General features: G+C 45.1%; 1 protein-coding gene across 4 annotated transcripts in view; it reads left to right on the top strand.

Moving 5' to 3' along the window:
* The window catches only part of LOC142804441 (guanine nucleotide exchange factor DBS-like), a 314,163-nt gene that overhangs the window by 170,009 nt on the left and 123,426 nt on the right, over positions 1 to 20,728 (top strand). Inside the window, exon 1 of one of the 4 annotated variants that reach the window (XM_075891117.1) lies at positions 10,613 to 10,931. The exons of 2 other annotated variants lie outside the window; for them this stretch is intronic. In XM_075891117.1, coding sequence (XP_075747232.1) covers positions 10,913 to 10,931 — 19 coding nt within the window. In that variant the 5' untranslated portion in view covers positions 10,613 to 10,912. Of the gene's footprint in view, positions 1 to 10,612; positions 10,932 to 12,339; positions 12,547 to 20,728 lie in introns of those variants that run through there. One more of the 4 variants, XM_075891115.1, reaches the window with a different exon arrangement.

Here is a 20,728-nt window from a genome sequence, read left to right as displayed (position 1 = left end):
TTCTTTTCTTTTATTTTTTAATGTGCGGACGTGTGTGTCATCTTTCTCTTTCTATCGCTCTTCCCAAGTGTCTTTGTCCCCTTCATTTTCTTGACTCTGCTTACTCCCCTCCCCTCCCTTAATGAAGTGAGGAGTCACATACAGGTTTACATAACCTCGGCGTATTGCGATTTGATCAGTCTCTATAATCGCCACGTTAACTTTATTTGAAGATTCTCTCTTTAATGGGAAACAGATTGTCTCATTTGTTTTCAGACACTCGCCATTCGATGATTTCTGAAATACAAGAAAAAAAATCACTTCAATTCAAGAAGAATTTATGCTCTCGGCGTTTCGATCGGCCAAAACAATGCAGACTTGGCAATGCGTAGAGTCAAAAGCGTAGTTATATTAGTATGTGTCTAACAACTGTGCTGCGCAATATATTACGTTAATGTATTATAATCAATAGTTCACTCGAAGCGTTGAATTGAATACCTGGAAGCGAGTGTCAGCAAAATTTAAACCACAAAGAGTTATGTAACGTAAATAAGAAGCAGGAGTGTGTATGCAGGCGAGAGTGTCATTAAGGTTTTCTCCGTAAAAAGTTACACTACTTGGGCAAATGCAAATTAGCCTACCGCGTATTATGCATTGTACACGTAAGACAACACATGTGTGGATGTGGGAGACAGAAAAAAAAAAAACCGGCAGATCCCACGTACCTTGCGGATCAATATTGTGCGAAGCGTGAGCGGGCAAGCCGAGTGTGCTGTAATTTTTTATTCAGTGAAACATTACAAATTTGTGCTAAGGATATGTACAAAGGCACGCACAGACATACGTTAAACAGTCGCATTTGTTTTGCGTTAGCAGTTGTTTGCAGTTGCGTAACGATGCCAACAGCAACATGAATATTAGCAACATCGAGCACGCTATGAGCTTGGTATGTTTTCATGTTTTTACATGACACGCATGTCAGGATTATGATGTTTAGAAGCGGTAAGATGATATAAAGCGCTGCTGCTCGCGAGGATCGTAGCCCTGGACACTGCTACGTAAATAAACTCAAGGTGACCCCCAACATTTAGGCTTTTCCAACATCATTTGATAAACCATGGGCTTTTTGCAAAGCTGTAATCGAAAATAGATCAGTTCATGAACTCTTTATTTTTTGCAATTTTCGTCACGTCGAGCTAGAGCTTACATATTGAGAGCTATATGTCATGCTTTACACCTAAATTGTCTCAGAAGAGCTATAGCCTATTCAAACATGGAACGTGGAGCATTTGGAGCATTTTCGCCGCGATCGCCGCTGCATAACTCACGATACTTTATCTGTTTGTCATCCTTTCCTTCTTTCGCTGACGTCAGCCCTCAGCAGAAGAGAACATCTATTCTCCGCAGACACGAAACCGGAAGTGCAGTATTCCGCGCGGTATCACCTTCCACGTTATAACTCTGTCGACTTCTTTTGTTGACGCGGATGAAACGCGAGAATGCCGATCGTTGTGCGCCCGTGGATGCGCGTGCAAGGCATGGCTGTGTATCCGTACGGGCTGCCCGCTTGCTCGGGTTACGCGCGCGCGAACCGCGTCTGTCTCGGCGCCCGCATCGTTCACTGACACCGGCACGTGCGGCGCAGTTCACTCTTATATATACACGATGCCGTGATTGTGGAGGGTGTGTAAATATAGCTGCCGCTCTAGCACATTCCGCGGTGTCGTTTAGGGAGGTGTTGGAGAACGGTATTTGTTTAGGTCGCGTTTAGACAGTGCATTACAATGTCAGGTAAAAAAACAACAACCGAAGGTGGTTGGTTGCGTTTTTATATCAGTCCAGGACGGATGAGGAAGAGCGCTGACCGCTTCCTCGACTAATAAAAAAGCTTTTTGTTCCTGCTTTTTTTTTGTGAGCGTAATGAATTGTGGAAGCGTGCATTCCGAGAGTGGGTTTCGTATGAATCGCTGAAAGGAGCGTGGAGGTCGTTCTTAAACGGGACATTTACTTTACTTTTCTATTTACTGGCTGTGATGGCAAGATGTGTTCTTCAATATCTCAAAAGCCACGTGGGGCCAAAGAGCGTCATGACCTAATGTGATGTTAATGGCGGTCAGTGATTTGTGATGATAGGATGCAATATACCTGTAAAGTGGCCTAAGGACACGTGCTGTCTGGGAGCGGAAAGGTGTATAGAGCATAAAATATAAAATAGTGACAGTACGTGTAGTGTACTATGGCTGCAGGAGCGGCGCTAGCCGGGGGGGGGGGGGGGGGGCTGGAGCTTACCCAAAATTTACACCAGCCATCTCCCCCCCCCCCCCTAAGAGCAAGCATAGTGAGAACACAATGCACACGCTCCTAGTCTCCCTGCCCCCCTAAAAGAACTCGCTTGTAGCCCCCTCCCCCCTCCCCCCCCCGAAAAAAAAAGCCTGGCAACGCCCCTGTATGGGCCAGTCTTCAATGAATGCTAAAATTTACTAGCTGGGTAGTTTTCTTCAGGGTGATACAAAGGGGACCACGCAAGAGTTAATAATGCACGGGTAATTCTCACTATCCTTGAAAAGGGCTTCTTGTTAAGGCAATCGAACAATCTGAGCTGAAGATGCAAAAAAAGAGATACAATAATTGAAGCTCTTGTATGCTTAGCATACTATGTACAGAAACGGTTATTATCAACACTTCGAGGAGTAAGATCACTGCTGCGAATATTTGCAGTCATTCACTGCCAAAACAAAAGAAAGTTATATCTGGCTATACTACTACTACTACTACTACTACTACTACTACTACTACTACTACTAATAATAATAATAATAATAATAATAATAATAATAATAATAATAATAAAGATAATAATAATCAGTACACTGATCTAACGTTTTGGTAGTGTTAAAAATGAGAGGCATTTAATTAGAAAGCGGTACCAGTTCATTCGTTTTCCCTTAGGATAATAACAGCGATGTTGACAATATTTACGAACCGCGGTGTCATTCAGGCATGATAAATATGGCGGGCGGACGCAACTCCTTCGTGCTTTTGGTGATGTTCCATTTTTCATAGCTTTCATCCAACGCGCCCGCATGTTTACGCGTTTCCATGTATACCTATACGCTCACTGGAAACCCGAGACATCTTTCGACACATACGTGTTGTCAGAAAAAAAAAATAGAAGAGAATAGCATACCAGGGCTGCGTTGCAGTCGTACCATGTGATTAGCACAGTCCTCGCTTTCACGCTGGTGCAATGCGTGGCAGCCTAATGGAAGTCTGTTTAAAGATCACGACCTCACACTTAATAATTTTTTTATTATTGCCGACCACTAGTTGGTATATTAAGTTTGATCGAGTGACCACCGTTAGCGCAATTAAGTATAGCGAAGGGCAAAGGCCCATGTTTACAACAGGACAACAAAGTCTGTACGTGCTGAAGTTTTGAAATCACTTCAGCGTAGCCCTTGATTAAGCATGCTGCCATGCTTTCGGCAATCATTTTAACACACTAGTAGACCAGCTGGAATTTAATATGCCGTATGTACATGCATCATGTATGATTATTGCAAGCTTCTATTACCCTTGTTTTCGACTCTAGTTATTCATTTTCTGCACTAACCAAACCCAACCTATAGTGTGCGTTTCGTTCGTCATCGGTCCTCTCCGTTCAATTCTCTCTTAATCAAGGGTAATGCAACGCCTCTTGTTTTGGCAGACCTCGTAGTCCTCTATATGTAAGAAAGCATGCGTATATTCACTACTGATACGCACAGGTCATGACGATGAGCCGCCTCACTCCGCTTCTTCCACTGATACCAGCTGGAGTAGTCTATCTTGGCAACCAATCAACACTGTTGACTTCCAATCTCACGTTCTATTTCCTCACTTTTCACAATTTACAGCACCATTATGTGGTGTCTTTTAGTTATTGTTAAGCTGAATGGTTTGCGTTTAGTTATCACGCCCTGTTTTTTTTTTCAGATTTTCTTTTGTGAGTGACTTTCGATGCTAGTGACTTCTAGAGTGTGCATACTCTGAAAGAACTCTGTAGTTTCGAAGAGTGGTGCGACTAAGCCGATGTTAAACAAGAGAGTAGGATTTGGGGAGTCGAACTGGCACTGGTTTTCCGGTGGCTGCTTTGTTGAAAAGCTCAATCGCATGACTTGCATTTTTTTGCGTATGACAATATTAACAATACCGGCATTATCTACGCGATTTCAGAGCATATAGTAAAAAATATTGTGGTCGAAATTATCGAGACATTTTCCTTGCAGCCTCTCTTATAGCCTGATTCGCTTTGTGATGTTGAACGAGGGGTGGAGGGCTACAGTAGCCGGACAACTTTCTCATTACCACGTGACAAAGCGACTTTTCTTTTCCTTTTCTTGGGTTCGCGTATTATTTTCAACAGTTAGATCTGTTACAATGGTCATCCACATGTGTTAGGTTTGCGCGACAGATTAATGGTGACAGGCAGTATCTCTTGACTGGATTTTCGCTTTTGTGAAAAGTGATGCAGACACGAAATAATTATGTGCCTTGGGGTTTTCACCTCTATGGGCTCCTCAGTGCTTTTCCTATTGTTCTTCTTTTAGTTTCAGGCTCTCTCCAAATCATCATAATAAACTATATCTGAGAAAATTGTTCATCAGTAAGTAACATGGAAAAATGTATTGACACAAGTTTCGGTCAAACAACAACAATAGCGCTTAATGAAAGATAGACTGAAGCAAATAACAGGAAAGGCAGTTGGGAAAGATAAAGAAAAAAAATTGTGTGAACCTTCTGCGCATATGTAGCTGGAACTAACTCTGTAAGAGACCATAACAACGCCAAAATAAAAAGAAAACTGATCAGAAACACATGAAAGAAAGTATATAGAATGAACTATATGACTGAATTATTCATTATTGGGTCGTATATTATTGCGCGCACTTGCGCAATGCGTGGCCTGTTACTACCAGCAGCGTATGCCAAGACGTTGTGTGATCGAGCTTCTGTTGGCAACGTAGCTATCAAGCACGTCAGAGGCCGAATATTAAGCGGGATCCGCCGAGGGGACGCCATGCGTTTCGAGAATCGACGGAATTCGTAACAACATCGCGAGGAATACGCATATCTATAAGTTAAGCTTTTACTCCAGTAAGACGAACCTAAGGTCAAGTGTCAAGGTTCATCTCGAATTGATACGAGCTACAGAAGGGAAGTCTCAACTTAACAGATGACCATGTCTGCCCGATTCTGCCCGCTGATGTCAACAGGTTACCGCCATCCTACCAATTTATGAGTGAAGCGTGTGCTGCAGATGGATATTTGAAACTAGCACAGCAAACGAAAATAAGGATGAAAACATTCAACCAGCTCCACTTCTAAGATGTTGATGAAACAACGAAGCTGGTTGCGTATTTTTCATAAGGCTTACCTAGTTCTACGTGTTGCTAGTATTTCATATATGCTGTATAACTGCTCTTCATTAGACACTCTTTGTTAAGCTTCGAGGGGGTAGTATAGGTTTATTTCATCTCGACTATATCACTCTTAATCACGTGATTACAACAACAACAACAACAACAACAACAACAACAACAACAACAACAACTACTACTACTACTACAACTACTACTACTACTACTACTACTACTACTACTACTACTACTACTACTACTACTACTACTACTACTACTACTACTACTACTACTACTGATACAACAACAACAACCGCATTTGCTGAAGATGCCCCGATCAATGCTGTATCGCTGCTATTTATATAAAAAACTCTTTGTTCGACTTTTAGGTGGTAGTACAGCCAGAACCATTCATAACCACGATGTTTCGCGTCAGAGTTGTGTGACAATGGTAACGCACACGCCATTCGTTCTGCTAACTGTTGTCTTCTTCCTTTTTAGTGGAAGGTGGGTGTACAGCGATTCACCCAATTTCTGTAACGTATACGCGTTTTTGGCGATTATAGTTTTCAGACAGGCCACGCAGATTCCTGTGGTAAATGCCCATTTGTCGGGCTAACTGTTGCCTTCATTTTTATTTGAATTGGGTGAATGGACGGATTCACCCAATGTCTGTGGCACATACTTGTTTATGATGCTCACAAACGTCACCACGAATCCCGGACAAAAAAAGCTCGACCAAGACTTGCTTTGCTGTTAAAAGGGGACATATGAGAAGTGCTGTCTGAGAACTAAGCATCATGAGAGCGAGAAAAAAAGAGAGTGAGTGAGTAACAACTTATTCAATCGAAATGGGGAGGAGTGAGAGAGGCTAAGCCACGTTGGGCAATAGGCTGTACATCTCCGATGACGTCTTTAGCTCGTTCTGGGACCCGTGTGTGGATGCCTCAGTCGGTGCTACAAACAAAAGCTTTTCATTAAAAAGAGAACTTCAAATGACGCACTTGCTATTGAGATATAGATCGCGAAGTCAACCAAGTACCTGCGTTACCTAACTATGTGTGCCCACTGAATGAATCTCATGCCATGGCCGTGGTTACTGGTTCTGTTTGCCTAATCTATGCTGGTAACACTATTTATACAGGGTCACGGCAGTAGAAGCCTCACAGGGCATTTCTATATGGTAAGTTTGATCAGGTTCATGGTCTTTTAAGGTCACCGTGCTCTATCCTACGTTTAGTTGTTTTAAATCAGCTCTCTGCTTAGACAAACTGATTGATTATATTTTAGCTGTATTTCAGACTGGTATGGTCACTACCATTACTGCAGTGTAGCCTGCTCATTCCGAGTAAACATGCTTTGTCGGGAAGAGAAGCAATCTCGAACGGAATTCAGATATCGTGCGAGGTGTTTCTGCCATGCAATGAAGTTCTCACGCAGCGTTCGATTGTGGCCTCCGCGATTAGCTCCAGCGGGGATTTTTGGGAGTTTATAGCGGAGGCCATATTTTGGTTGTCTCGATGGTTGCTTGTAAGGCCAGTGATTAGCTCTATGGCATACTCATGCATGTAAAGTAGGTACCGATCCACACATCTATTAGCCTTTACTATCTTCACGCTATCTGATGAAGTATCGTTCAGCACTTAAACTTATATCTATGATAAGCGCTTTCTTATCTTTTCTTTCCTACCTTTCTGTTTTCCCATACATCCTCTCAAGTAAAAGGCAGTAAGCAGTACATTTATCCTCCGGACAATCTTCTCGGCCTCCACGGCCCTTCACCTCTCGCTTTCTTTCATAACACAAATATTGCCGTCAAGTTGGAGTCACCAAACATTGTTAACGACGAATTTTAATGTTTTTTTTTTATTTTTGTCACAAGTAAAGCGTGTGCTTGTGTTATAGACGTCATGACTCAGCATTCGTATTTGAAGGAAATATTTAATTTGTTCCATTTTCTGGAGCGCTTCTGTTCAGAGAGATTTATGAGCAGTTTTTGCAGCTTCAATTCGACTGGCGTGAATCTAAGCGCAACGTCTGAGCTCCTGTAACTTCACTTACGCCATTCTTTCTTACTTTTTCAGCTTTGACGTAGCTTATTGCGTGTGACTCATCAATTGCAAGGCTGGTAAAAATGATAGCAGCTGCACTGTCGAGGGCGTCCGGCGAGAAGAAGCAACGTCGATGATTCTACCAAACCTTAGTGGGTTCCACAGCAACCCCCACTGACGTTGCGTAGAAACAGCGCATGCCCCCCCCCCCCCCCCCCAATAGAAAGAAGCCATGTGCACAGTGTGTTTATACTGCTACCCGTGGTGACTCATACTAAGAAAGGTGCCGAGGTGATGCCGAAAAGTTGCGGTTTTAAAGTGAAAAGTCGCCTTTACTTATACAGCGCTCCTGGTTTGTGTACTTTTTTATTTCAAACTGTAGGCATGCACGGAGAAGGGGATAGAAAAGAGGCTAGCTTCCCTCTATAGAGGTTCTCGGAAAGCGGTGCCCGTTCAAGAACCTCTCTTCCCGTGAACCTGCTTCGGAGAAGCTGCCTGTTTGTCTATTTGTTCCTGCTCCCTCGTACGTTCTTCTTTTCCTTTGGCTCACTTTGTTTATTTGCCCAATTGTCCGCGAAGAAGTTGCTGGATCGGAGGCGTGGCTGCGGTATTGTTCGTTTCGCTAGGAGTTGCTATTATTCCATCTTTCTTCCTCGGAACTCCCTCGCCAGCAGGTGCAAACTCCGTCTTCAACCATCACGCGCAGTGCCGTGTCCACCTTTCCTTTGCTTTCTTTTTCACTTCTCTCCCCCGGCACATTTACCCAGCCTCTGTTCCACAGGGACTATGGTTCCACTTATTGTCCTTCACACCCTTCCTCCATCCTCCTCCTCGCTTCACCATTTGTTCTCCCTAATCACAACCAGTGTAATAATAATAATAATAATAATAATAATAATAATAATAATAATAATAATAATAATAATAATAATAATAATAATAATAATAATAATAATAATAATAATAATAATAATAATAATAATAATAATAATAATAATAATAATAATATCATGTATTCGCTGTCGTTTGGTGGAGCGAGTGTATTTTTCTTTAACATAAGATCTAAAAGTGATTAGGCATCGTCGCACCCTTTGCCGACATATCTTCGTATATACATAAACATTGACATAGTAATTACAATTTCAAAAAATCAATTAAAATATTTGGTAAATTATGTGCTTGAATGAACAGTAACACCAACTTTCTGTCAGAAAGAAAACTCCACAAAAAGCTCGCATGCTGCTGGCGGAGCCAGATTAGCAATAACATAACTTTAAAGACTCGGCAAGTGAGTGCATTGTCGGCAAACTGCTATATTCACACCCTTTTCATTCAGATGAAAACAGCGCTTAAACACAGGACACAGGAGAGAAAGGGACACACGCGGTGCCTTCTTTCCTCTGTATTGCGTTGAAGCACTGTATTATATTTACAATATGGAACGTCACCGACTCGCCCAACCAACGTGTTTTCTTCAATTAGATAAATACTTCAGAGAAGCATTTTAGCTAATCGTCTATCCATATCTCATACCGTCGTTGCAGCAGAACACGTAAACCTTCCTATACTGCCGCCTTTCTCCGGTTCGTACTTAATGTCGTTCTTTTCAGTCGCACTGGGAGCTAAAGCCGCGATTCCCGTCGGCTCTCGGCACTTGATGCTCGGCGGGCAGTGCCGCAGCGTGAACAATATATGCGTGCGACCGTTGGCTGCGTAGCCTCGCCGATTGCGGAAGCGGAGGAACGTTTTTCCTTTCGGTCGTCGTGCCTCTCGTTTCAAGCCATTTCTCGAACGTTCGTGGTCTCGCTTACCTGAATCGCGCTCGCTCCACCTCTGTGCCCCATCGCAGATAATAGCGACTGGCGAGTTTCCTTTTGCACCAAGCGCGGTCACTTCTATATATGCGTACGGTTATAGGCAAGTCATAGGCACGTCCGCTGTTGTAGGTAAAGCTACGTACGGTCACGGCTATATGTAGACCTTTAACGCCAGAATAGTATACGGTTTGGTGAACACAAAGGAACTGAAAAAAGGAAAAAGAAGAAAACGTTTTCGTTAGAGCCTGTTGGTTTATTATTAGTTACGTTTAGGGAACAGTTTTCTCGAAAGCATACTTTCCTTATGTGCTCTTTCTAATGCTCTATTTAAGTACTGTTTCAAAGAGGCTGGGTGTCAGTTTAGCTCGATATCATCAGTAACTATACAATAAGTGCATGATGATCCCGTTTCTTTTCGCGACTTTCTGACTACCAGACACATAATATCGTAAACATTTACGCTATAAAACGATGATGAAGCGAAATTACCGAAAAACCAACTTACCTCTGAACATACATATGATGTACGTCTTTAGACCAGCCGATTCCTAGGATCAGTGCAATTACTGTCTTCTGACAATAGAGTCTCGCAATAAGGCGAGACTCCGTTGAGATCAGCTCGCACGAAATCGTCCGTGTGGATGTCGTAGTTACGGGCTAGTTGTGGACAAAGTTAAGTTTATCGTAGAGTTACGTAGAATAACTGCGACATCTACGTAGGGTTATGGAGATGTCACAGTTACATTTGTCTTTACAAATAGAAATATCCAAGCAACGGATATCAATCGGCCTCTATGCCATATGAAAGCTTGCGAGAGCTTAATTCTAAGTTTCATAATTTACAACCCTTTTTTTTCGCAAAAGAGAGAGAGAGAGAAACGAGAAGAAGAGGAGAAGAAGAAGGTAAAGCGTGCAAACGCGGACATAAGAGACGAAGCCTCTACAACACAGCCGGGTCACAGTTCTGTTGTAGTCTTCTTCTCTTGTGTCCGTGTTTGTTCCTTTTGCCTCTTTCTTGTTCTTTTTCGTCTTCTTTTTTGCCCCACTGTGAATCTCTTCAAACTAGCTCAACTTTTTGTCCTCCTCATCACGCGCTGCTGCGAAGAGAAAAAAAAAAGAAAACCCGTGACCTCTCCCCGGAGCGCGTATACAGATTCCTTCCACACAAAGCCCGAGACACGTTTCAGTCCTTTAGTATAGGGAGCTTGGAGAGGCGCCAGAAGCAGCCTTTTCTTTCGTCCGCATTTAATTCGCCGCTGCTCCTCGCACGTTGCCAAGCTATAGCCCATTCGTCAGCGATCTCCTCTAGCTGCCTCTCCGCCGTCGATTCTGGAGTATCCATACGGCGCGCGTTTTCCACGAGCGCGAGGCGATCACGACACGGCTAGGCGAGCAGCAGCGGAAATCCACCGCTACCTATTTCATATTTTCCTCCCCCGCCGATTCACCGCCTCCCCCAACTCGGCGTAGACGAGACGGGTCTGTCAGCGTTTTAGCAGGTACGCCCGCGAGCACACTTGCTCACCGCAGGTGCGCGCTGCTACGCGCGCTCACTGGTTGCGCTCGTCTTCTCGTGACTGCAGTGAATCGGTCGCCTGCCGATACAGTGCGTGTATGTTTGATTGTGTGTGTTCGCTGCGATTCCGAGGACTACCAACACAGCGGAATGTCCACGTCTACAAAAGGTCAGTGCTGATCTGCGCAGGAGGTGTGTGCGTTGCGGGGGATCACGTGTTAGGCCGTGAGAGTGACAGAACGAGTTCAAGCGGAAGTGAGCGTTTTAGACAGGGGTATAGTGTAACAACCTGTGTTGTGAAAGCGATAGCTGTAGCGATGAATTTACGCAACGCAAGTATTATGACACAAGTAATTCAGTAAGTAATAGAACTGTCATGAAATACCAATTACTGTGTATTGAAACCCTTGTTCAGTTCATTATAAGTTTTGATGCGGCTGTAAACTCCGGCTTTGAACTGATATACCGGCGTAACGCTCTCGTATCTTGGCGAGGCTGGAACGAAATCAAAGTGACCACAGTTTCACATTTCATTCGCACTTCTTCTTTCGGTATCTGTGTTTTCATGAACACGTTTCTGCTGATTGCTTTCAGTGATACTTTTCTTCTCATTACAGTTGTGAGGATGATTCGCTGCATTCGATATGCACAGTTATCCTTACCAACGCCAATACAGTGACGACACAAAAGATACATGACGTTCCGCGTAAGCAGCGATTCTTCCGCGTCTTTACGGCGAGCGGCCACGCGCCGCGCGACGAAACCCAGTGAGCGGCGGAATTCTTCGCGCATTACGTCAGCGCGTCAGTGTAGCTTCCGCTCAGCCGGTGCCTGCTTTCGTTTCGGCTCGTTTGATAGAAACTGTAACAAAAGATGAGCGTGGAAGGAATCGAGCGCTTTCCCTTTCTCCATCTACATCATTTACTTGTGTCTTTTCTTTCTTCATTCTAACTCACTCTCTCTCGTTAAGCAGGAAGACTGAAAACAACTGGCATAAAAAAAGAAATCTCGGCAAAGAATTGTGTTCAAATCAAAATATACCACCGACAGAGCACGACGTAGCGTATAAACGGCTGGCGGAAGCCGCCAGGTGCGCACCGACTTCATTCGGGGGCGCATGGCACCGCCCCGCCATGCAGATGTATCTAGCACGGCCCACCGACTACTGCTGCTGCTGCTAACAACGACCAGTATCAAAGCGAACAAAGCAACAGCCACAGGTCAAGCAGGAAAAATGAAGTCGAGCGACACCTACCTTCGCGGCGCGCAGTGGACGTGGCCCTTACGGCATGACGTCACATCCGCAGTTAACCTGGCGGCGAGGGCGGGCAGGTAACTGTTTTTTTTTCTGTTGTTGTTGCCGTTCGCGCGGCTCTTTCGTCAAAACCGGCTTTTGCCGCGTCGGCTAGTGCGCGCAGTCGTTTCGGGGGGCCGGCTTCTCCGTGTGCGCGTCCGTCCCGGTGCACTGCTGACCAACGGCAAAAGAGAAGCGGCGCATCTTCACGAGCTCCGGGGGGCGTTTTCCTGACACTGTGCGCGGTTATCGACGTGGAATCATGTGAATCGCGATTGTGTGCATTTCACTACCTGGTCAAAGCGCTGCTGCTACAGCGCCGGAGGACGCGACCAGGTTCATCGGCAAGTTCGAATACGCGCAAGAAGGCTGGAAGACTTACGGCACACACCGGCGACCAACTACCACCAACTACAGTCGCGCTCTGTGACTCGGCTTCGCGCTGGCATGAAAGTGCTCTTCAAGAAGCTCGGATCGCTGCTCGGCACCAGTGAGTGTCGTTTATTGCTCATTCCTCTCACTAAAGCACCACTGCATAATATTAAGTTACCGTTGCTACGTGTAACCAGCGCATGGAACGACTGGCAGCTACGGCAGCGAACTTCGCGAGCAGAAACCGTTGACAGCGGCATTGTTCCAACGGCTCCAAATTAATTTTATTCTCTCTGTCCAAAGTTCAGCCGGCGAAACTGACGCGCCGACGACAGCTGTCTGGCGCGCCTGCGGTTCTAACGCGGGGAAACGGCATCTGCGGGTTTTCGCACGCGAAACCGCACGAAGGAGGCGTGTCCCTGACTTTACGTTCGCTTTGCGTCTGCGACACTCAATCGCTTATCTGTTTCGACTCGCTCGTGTGACTGATATCTCGCTTGCGCTCACTTCGACAGCTTCCGCAAAATTCCTTATCGATCCTGCACTACTTCTCCACTGCGTTGCGCCCAGAACAGACCTCCGGCACTTGGCTGTTGCGGTTTCCCTTTTCGAGGTCACCCGATCGCCCTCAATATAACGGTCGTGGCGATGCGGCTGGGTGTGCGCGCGAGTTTGGTAACCCGTGGCGACACCCGAAGCCACGACGCGGTCACTTCGAAGCGAGCGTGGGTACAGTACTCGAAGGTGCTGTGTTGTCGCGCTTCATGTTAAGTGCATCTGTAGCGCATACGCAATCGAGGGCTTTAGGCGACCCCACTTGGTCGGCATGTTGCGCAGAACTGGGCTGCCAACTAATTCAATAGTAAACGTATACTCTTTATTCCTGAAACTTCTTGCAAGGCAGCTGGTGAGAGAAGATATGCCCTACGCCTACCACCTAATTTACGTGATTGTAGGTCGCCCGGTTCCAGCGGCTTTCGCGTGGTAGCGGTATACAATCCTAAGCGAGGGTTTTGTTGTGGGAGACATAAAGCATGGACATAGGCTCGGCAAATATGAAAAGTACAATATGATGAAAAGAATCGGGAATACTGCTCACAAAGCCTGCTACTGAGAAATGTGCTTTGTTTTTGTGCTTGAAACGTTATTTCATTTGTTGTGCACGATTAACCACTTATCATGACTTCGCGTTCGTCCATACCGAATCCACCTGTTATTGAGCGGCTGGCGTAGATGTTTGAGATCCATGTTAGAGTGGGCATGTGAACATGGAAGGAATAAGGTGCAAACGAGAGAACACAAGAAGAGCCATGCACGAACGCCTACTAACATTTGATTTTATTCGAAGAAAAGGGTAATACATATAAACTAACCTTTCGACAGTGCTAATAACATGTTCTTAAAAGTGATAAAAGTTGCCCCGCCACGCTGGTCTAGTGGCTAAGGTACTCTGCTGCGGACCCTCAAGTTGCGGGATCGAATCCCGGCGGTGGCGGCTGCATTTCCGATGGAGGCGGAAATGTTGTAGGTCCGTGTACTCAGATTTGGATGCACGTTAAAGAACCCCGGGTGGTCGAAATTTCCGGAGCCCTCCACTACGGCATCTCTCATAATCATATGGCGGTTTTGATTGATTGATTGAACGTTTATTATCATTTGTCACATGAAGTTTACAAACACTGATTGGACCCATAGCCTGAGACTAGTGTAGGGTCCAATGAGAAAAGTAACGGACAGAAGCGGACGTCAAACCGGGCAGAAGCGGACGTTAATGGAATGGACGTTAAACCCCACATAGCAATCAATCAATCAAAGTGATAAAAGTTGTACGAATGCGAAATGTCTTTTTTCAGAAGGATTAAAATAACTTCTCGCGTTAGATGGAATTCCTACTGCACATGATTGAAAAACGAAAAAAAAGAGTCTTTTTAACGGTTGGCACTGTGTTATCTGTTTCAAGAGTTAGTTGCTGTAATTGCCACTACATTTGTTTTGTTTTCATGTTACTTAAGCTCTACATCACGTGCCGTTGGTCATATATCCATCTTTGTTAAATATATGCCATAGCGTACAACTTTTATGGCTTTTGAGAACACCACGTGGTTAGCGCTGTCGAAATGTAGACATATATGTATTGCCTTTTTCTTCGATTGGGTGTGTGGAGTTTAACGTCCCAAAACCACCATATGATTACGAGAGACGCCGTAGTGGAGGTCTCCGGAAATTTCAACCATTTGGGGTTCTTTAGCGGGCACCCAAATCTGAGCACACGTGCTGACAGCATTTTTCTAGGAATGAAATTAATTGTTAGTGAGCATTCGTTCATGTATTTTTTTGTTTTCGGCTCGTTTGTGCCTTATTCTTTTCGTAAAACATGCGCCAACTAGCCGAACAAAAACTTGTACTACTATAAGTTACCTTTGGCTTTTCTTGTTACATCTGCAGCACTCTGTAAAACGTAGAGCGTTCAGTTGACAAAGCGGAAAAAAAATGTATAACAGTTAACTTCCTCCTTAGAGCTCATCCGCAGTTTCAGCTCCTTATAAAGAACTTCAACACGATCAACTATCTTTTGAGAAATGTATATACGCCTTAGATAAGAGCTTTCAAAACTTTGAAATAGATTCTGACCACTTTCTCTCTTCGCTGGCTTGTCAAAATAAACTTTGGGAAGCAGTGAACGTCCGTCTGAAGCCTTCAAAGACCTAAGTAATCAACTTACTCACACTTACTCTTCAATACAATTTACTTCCTTTTCACGTCGACTTCTTGCAGCCTGGTCGAAAATAAAGTGCACTCTATAATACAAACAGGACTCTTATCCCCTTCTTTCGTATAAAAATACCTTCTCTACTACTGGCGCGAATAAGCTGAGATATTTCTGTGTAGCCTCGGGGACCAATTGGGAGGAATGGTGGGAACGACAGAAAATTCGAAAGTGATTTTTTTTTTCTTCGAGGCGATCCTATAGAGACGGAAGTGAGTTTCCTGTCCGGCTTCAGGCGTCGTTTACCACGTGGGCCTGTATGTGCCGGACGTGTCTACATTTTCGGTCACAGAATGTGTGGGCCGACGAGTGATATGAAAAGGACGAGGCGCATGCAAGGCAGCGGTCGACTTGGCGGCCATGTGTGGGATGCGGCCGCATGTGCGGGGGTGCTATACGTCGGAGGCGAGAACAGCCACGCTGGCACTTTGCATAGGCAGCAGTTTCTCCTTTTTCATTGGAGTCTCTCGCACTTCAACATGGCTCAAGGTAGAGCGTTCCCAAAAGATTGTCCCGGAAGTTGGGAATATTTCACTTAATGCGGTGTTATAGGCGTTCGTCCGCATCGCATCATACTAGAGCATGCTGGGATGATGCTTGAGATGACCTACTTATGCATGCTTCACAAACGCACTACAAGTGGTACCAAGAGGTGTGCTAAGAGTTTTAGATAATTTGGTCAAAAAATGATGACCCGGACGGATAGAGTAGGCTCCCGAGCTGGTCTAGTGTGACAAGTCGAGCGAACCGTGCACAGTTAGCTCTCGGAATGAATCGCACTGCAATAAAATAATGTGTTTACACCTGTATCATCATCAGCCTGACTGCTCCCATTGCAGGGCAAAAGCCTCTCCCTAACTTCCCGTTTGCACCTCGTGCGTTTGCCTTCTCTGGAAAACTAGTCAGTTTTATCCTATCATTTTATCCTACTCTTATTTCTTTCGGAAGCTACTGCTTTGACCGTACGTACAGATAGCACGTGCTTGTATGTTGGGAGTTGCTTGCGTAAAGAGAATTCAGCCTGTCCTGATTTACATATTACATATACGTTCTCACGCTCATGAAAATATATTCGGCTGATAAGGTCGGTTTGTTTTGTATCAGTGCACCGACAGACGCGCCTGAACGGCGTGAAAGGCAGTGTTGGCTGGTATGAGTTTACATGCTTTACTTGTGCTTTTCCTGGACGCTGTGTTTCACAGTAACATTGCTCTAAATTGAAAGTTACTATGAAAGCATCAGTCATTGAGAAGCCCGTTAGATGCATTGAAACACACCAGCCATTTAGAAACCCCCTATTTACCTAAGTTATGGGGGGCGGCTTCTGACTTAATAGAGGAGGGGGGTGAACATTCTGTTAACAGTGATCAAAGAGCGCGCTAGAGGAAAATGAGCCACGGCGTGCGGCACAAGGAGCTGGGTTCTTTTTTCCCTATAGAATAAACGGCAGTGTTGAGAAGCGCGAATCACTCTCCAGGTGTATTTGTACTTAAAACCCGGTTCATCTTCGAACGAAGTTCTCGGATTTTACAAATTTGTCACAGCGATAAACCTTCGCTTCCCTTCCCTCTACCTCGCTATTTGCAAAGGCGAACTCTGTGCATGACTATGGTTGTACGTCAACCTAGAGCGACAGTTAAAGCGTATACTGTTAGGCAGATGGGGAGCACTTCGCAGCTACCCTTCCGATGCCAGGTTATCGTGGCACATTGTAAACGAGGGGCGTTGTTCGAAAGGGAAGCCGTTTGTCGTAAGTGTGCATCCGTTTCGGTGCGCCCACTGAGAAGGACGAGGTCGTCTCGAACTCGGCATTGCGTCACCTATTACGCCTGTAACTTCGTTCGAAGTTGGTGCACGACCTTGCATCGCCAGAACAGGAGGCGTATTCAGTTTTTCATGCTTCGCTTGCCGTTCGTTATCGTCTGTGGCGGCGGTGTTAGTCGCGACAGAGTATGTGCAGCTACGCGTAGAGTTTACGAAGTGAACCTATTTTGTCGAACAAAATAAAAAGTGTCTGAGAGAAACAAAACATAACACCACAGAAACTTTTTTTTTTCTTACGTTTAGTTTTCGAGCTTACCGCTAAGAACCGAAATGGCTTCTCGTTATGGCGGGCACTCAAGGTTGCTGCAAGGAAAAGCTATAGCACACAAGTTGTAACGCTGTGTACACTGTCGATAGCAAGCTCGCTTATCAGTCAGGTGCCCTGATAATAAAGACTGCCGAACAGTCTGCCCTATTTCGTCTGTCCACTAAGAGGTCATTTTTTATACAGGAAATTTTGGAGGTATACTCGTATGATAATATAAAACAAGTCTCCTGGAACAATGTAAAAAGTTCGGTGAGTTGTTATCATGGCATCATGCTGTGCTATTACAAACTAATTTTATGGCATTTGTCGGCTAAAGAGTGGCCAATGTTTGCTTATGTGTACCGGTATTGGCTGCTCGCACTCATAGCACCAAAGATGGCTTCATTCCTTCTCAGTTCAGTGCTTATTATCTACCTTCCATTCCTCAATGTCCAGTAAACTTTATTTTTTTTAAATTTGCAAGGGCCCCTGGACATGTTCAGACATGCGGAGACACGGGAAACTTGGACTCCCATTTTTGGCCGGGCCTGTTAGCCCCTCAGACAGCGTACGGAAGCTGCAGAGCTAGTCGAAGCTGCCTGTTCTTTGCAAACTGGCGGGTCGAGCTTGACCCGTACCTCTTTAAATGCTTATGACCCCCCCATTCCGAGAAGGAAGCGTGACACTCGCTGCCCGTTGTCATTGTATCCTCTTTGTGGCCACTATTCACACGACCTACGCAGAAGACGCTGCCGGGTGTAGCAGTGTCCCGCTGTTGTCTCCTTTAGGAAGCCCAATCTAGACGTAAAACCCTGCAGACAGGCCTAATCTCCGGTACGTATTTTTACCCTCTCAAGGACGTCCATTTATTTTGGTGGTTGTGGAAGCGTTCCGCGTAGCCACGACGAACGTGACACGCGAAAAACTTTCCTTTGCCCCGCCCGCATGCACATAGGGGTAATTCTAATGAGTGCGGAAGGAGCGCTAAGTGCAAGCCGGTCGTTACACCTTTGTGGTAGGCAATTTTAGGTTGTTGGGAGGTCGCTTTTCTTTCTGCTCTCTTCATTTGGTGGCGACGTGCTAGTCTTTATGAAGCGTGAAATTGTTTCGTCTACAAGTTCAACCACTGTCATCACATATGAACGGTATTCGTATAAATCTTTCATTGTTGTCAAGCCGCGAGTAAAGCATGTCCTAATACCTGCTTGAAGACGATTTAGATGAAACGTTGCTCTTAACAGAATTTTACCTCACAAAAAGCTATTTTCATATTTTTCTAGATGTTGGCGCGCCGTTTTCTTGAAAAGTCACAGTAATCGAATTTTCGGTTAAAAAACTAATCGTTATCATCGTCTTTAATGTGTTAAACGCGACATCGCCTTGAAAACGAAAGTTGTTAGCAGGTTTCGAGTCGTGTGCATATACAAGATTTTAATTTGTAATATCCAGCTACATTTTTTTAGTCATCCCCACCTTGAGATAATCGTATTTCTCATACACGTGGTCTGAAGCAAAAATTACTATCGCAAACCTGTTCCTTCTTGCATGTTTTGGGCGAGTATAAATAAAAAAAAATGCGCTTTAAATATATGGTTTTCCGCATCGAAATATCCCGGAACAAAAATAAAACTGCGTACTGCCACTGCCGAAAATTACGCGCACTTTGGCCTACAGATTATTGCGAAAGGGCTGAAACGAAAAGCGAAAGAAAAAAAAATGTTCGCGCATGAAAACTTCCCATCGTTAGCGCACCTGGTAACCCAAACTCATCGTTCACTATGGCGGACGTACTACGTGCCTCGCTCCCGAACTGAGCCGCGCACCATCTGCGCATCCAAAGCCAATATACGACAAGCGTATAGGGGTGCGTTTTTGCATCTCTTCGTTGCGCGCCTCCGCGTGCATCCACCGCGCTTCTTGATCCCCTGCTTGGGCCGCCAAACATATATCGCTTGAGATACGTCTACACGAACGGCCATCTCTTGCCTTTTTATTCCCTCACTTCCCCGCGGCTATGCTTTCCTCCATCGCTGAATACCCTTTACTTATATATTCGCACGACTTATGTTGCCGTGTATGTGTGTGAGTTTGTGCGTCAGATATACGTCAGCTGCGTGGTAGTTTCGACCAATGTTGCCAGACGATGTCTTCACAGGCATTCCCGCCGTTATGGGAGCACGTTTCATTGGTCAGTGATGCATCGTATCGCTGTCTGGCCGGGGCCCGCGGGCATCGGCTGGCTCTCTCGTCTCGCTCTTCCGTTCCATCTCCCAAAGGAAAGAACGCCGGCACGCCGACGCTGTGAGTTTTCCAACCGCAGTGGACGATGAATTCGGCTCAGCCGACTCCGAGTATGGGCTTTATGTGGGCCTTATGTGCCATCTCATATCTCGCTCCCTGGCTGTATATATATATAAGACGCTGTGCCCGGAGATGCGGTTTCAGCATTTTAAAACGCTTTCGTATTACTTGTTTGTTATCTGCGTTGCATCGGTCTTGATCGGCTGCACTAGCTATAACGCTAGTAAATCACGCGGCGTTACTTTAGTTTTCATATTTTCACGTTTCATTACATGCCCGATCACATACGCCGCTGCTACGCCTCGCGCAGCATCTGCAGTGATGAGTGGACCAAGAATAAAGAAGATACACTGACGTTCAATTTCTGTGCATTTAGAGCAGCGATAGATTTTGGTTTTGGAATGTCCGAACGACCTGCGCCTGAAAGGGACTCAAGCACGTCTCGAAACGATGTGCGGTCCGCTGGTTGGGTTTGGTTCGTATATGTGCGCACATCTCTGACGGTAATATTTACTCTGTTGGTGCGCGTAATATTTTGCGACTGATTTACACTTTTCATGACTCAAGGGGAGCACTGGTAATGGGTTTGAGCTTCTGAGCTTCCATGCACGGCTGCCCGCTGTAAACCCAAGCAGTCCGCTGCTTGGGTTTGGTTCGTATATGTGCGCACATCTCTGACGGTAATATTAACTCTGTTGGTGCGCGTGATATTTTGCGACTGATTTGCACTTTTCATGATTCGAGAGGAGCACTGGTAATAGATTTGAGCTTCTGAGCTTCCATGCACGGCTGCCCGCTGTAAAATTTTACCGATCACGTCTTACATTTTGTTTTCCTTGCATCACGATTTATTTACTTCGTCTATTTTACTGAACAGTTCACTTTGGGATTCATATCGTAATATCGAGCGGTTTGTTTCACTAACAGTGGCTTGCTTTGTTGAGCGCAATATTCTATGGCAATGCGAATCAGGAACGCAACTAAACAGCTATTCTGATTGCACAACTTGTGCCTTTTTGAAAATCTTATACAAGGCTTATGCACTGTATAAATTTTCAGATTTGAAATTTAGGCAATGTCGTCACATCAGTATCATTTGGGTGCATTTAAAAGAATCCCCAGGTGGTCAAAATTTCAGGAGCCCTCCAGTACGGCGTGCCT

Source organism: Rhipicephalus microplus, chromosome 1 (assembly GCF_043290135.1).
Source record: "Rhipicephalus microplus isolate Deutch F79 chromosome 1, USDA_Rmic, whole genome shotgun sequence".
NCBI classification, from domain to species: domain Eukaryota; kingdom Metazoa; phylum Arthropoda; class Arachnida; order Ixodida; family Ixodidae; genus Rhipicephalus; species Rhipicephalus microplus.
This window is presented reverse-complemented; position numbering and strand designations above follow the sequence as displayed.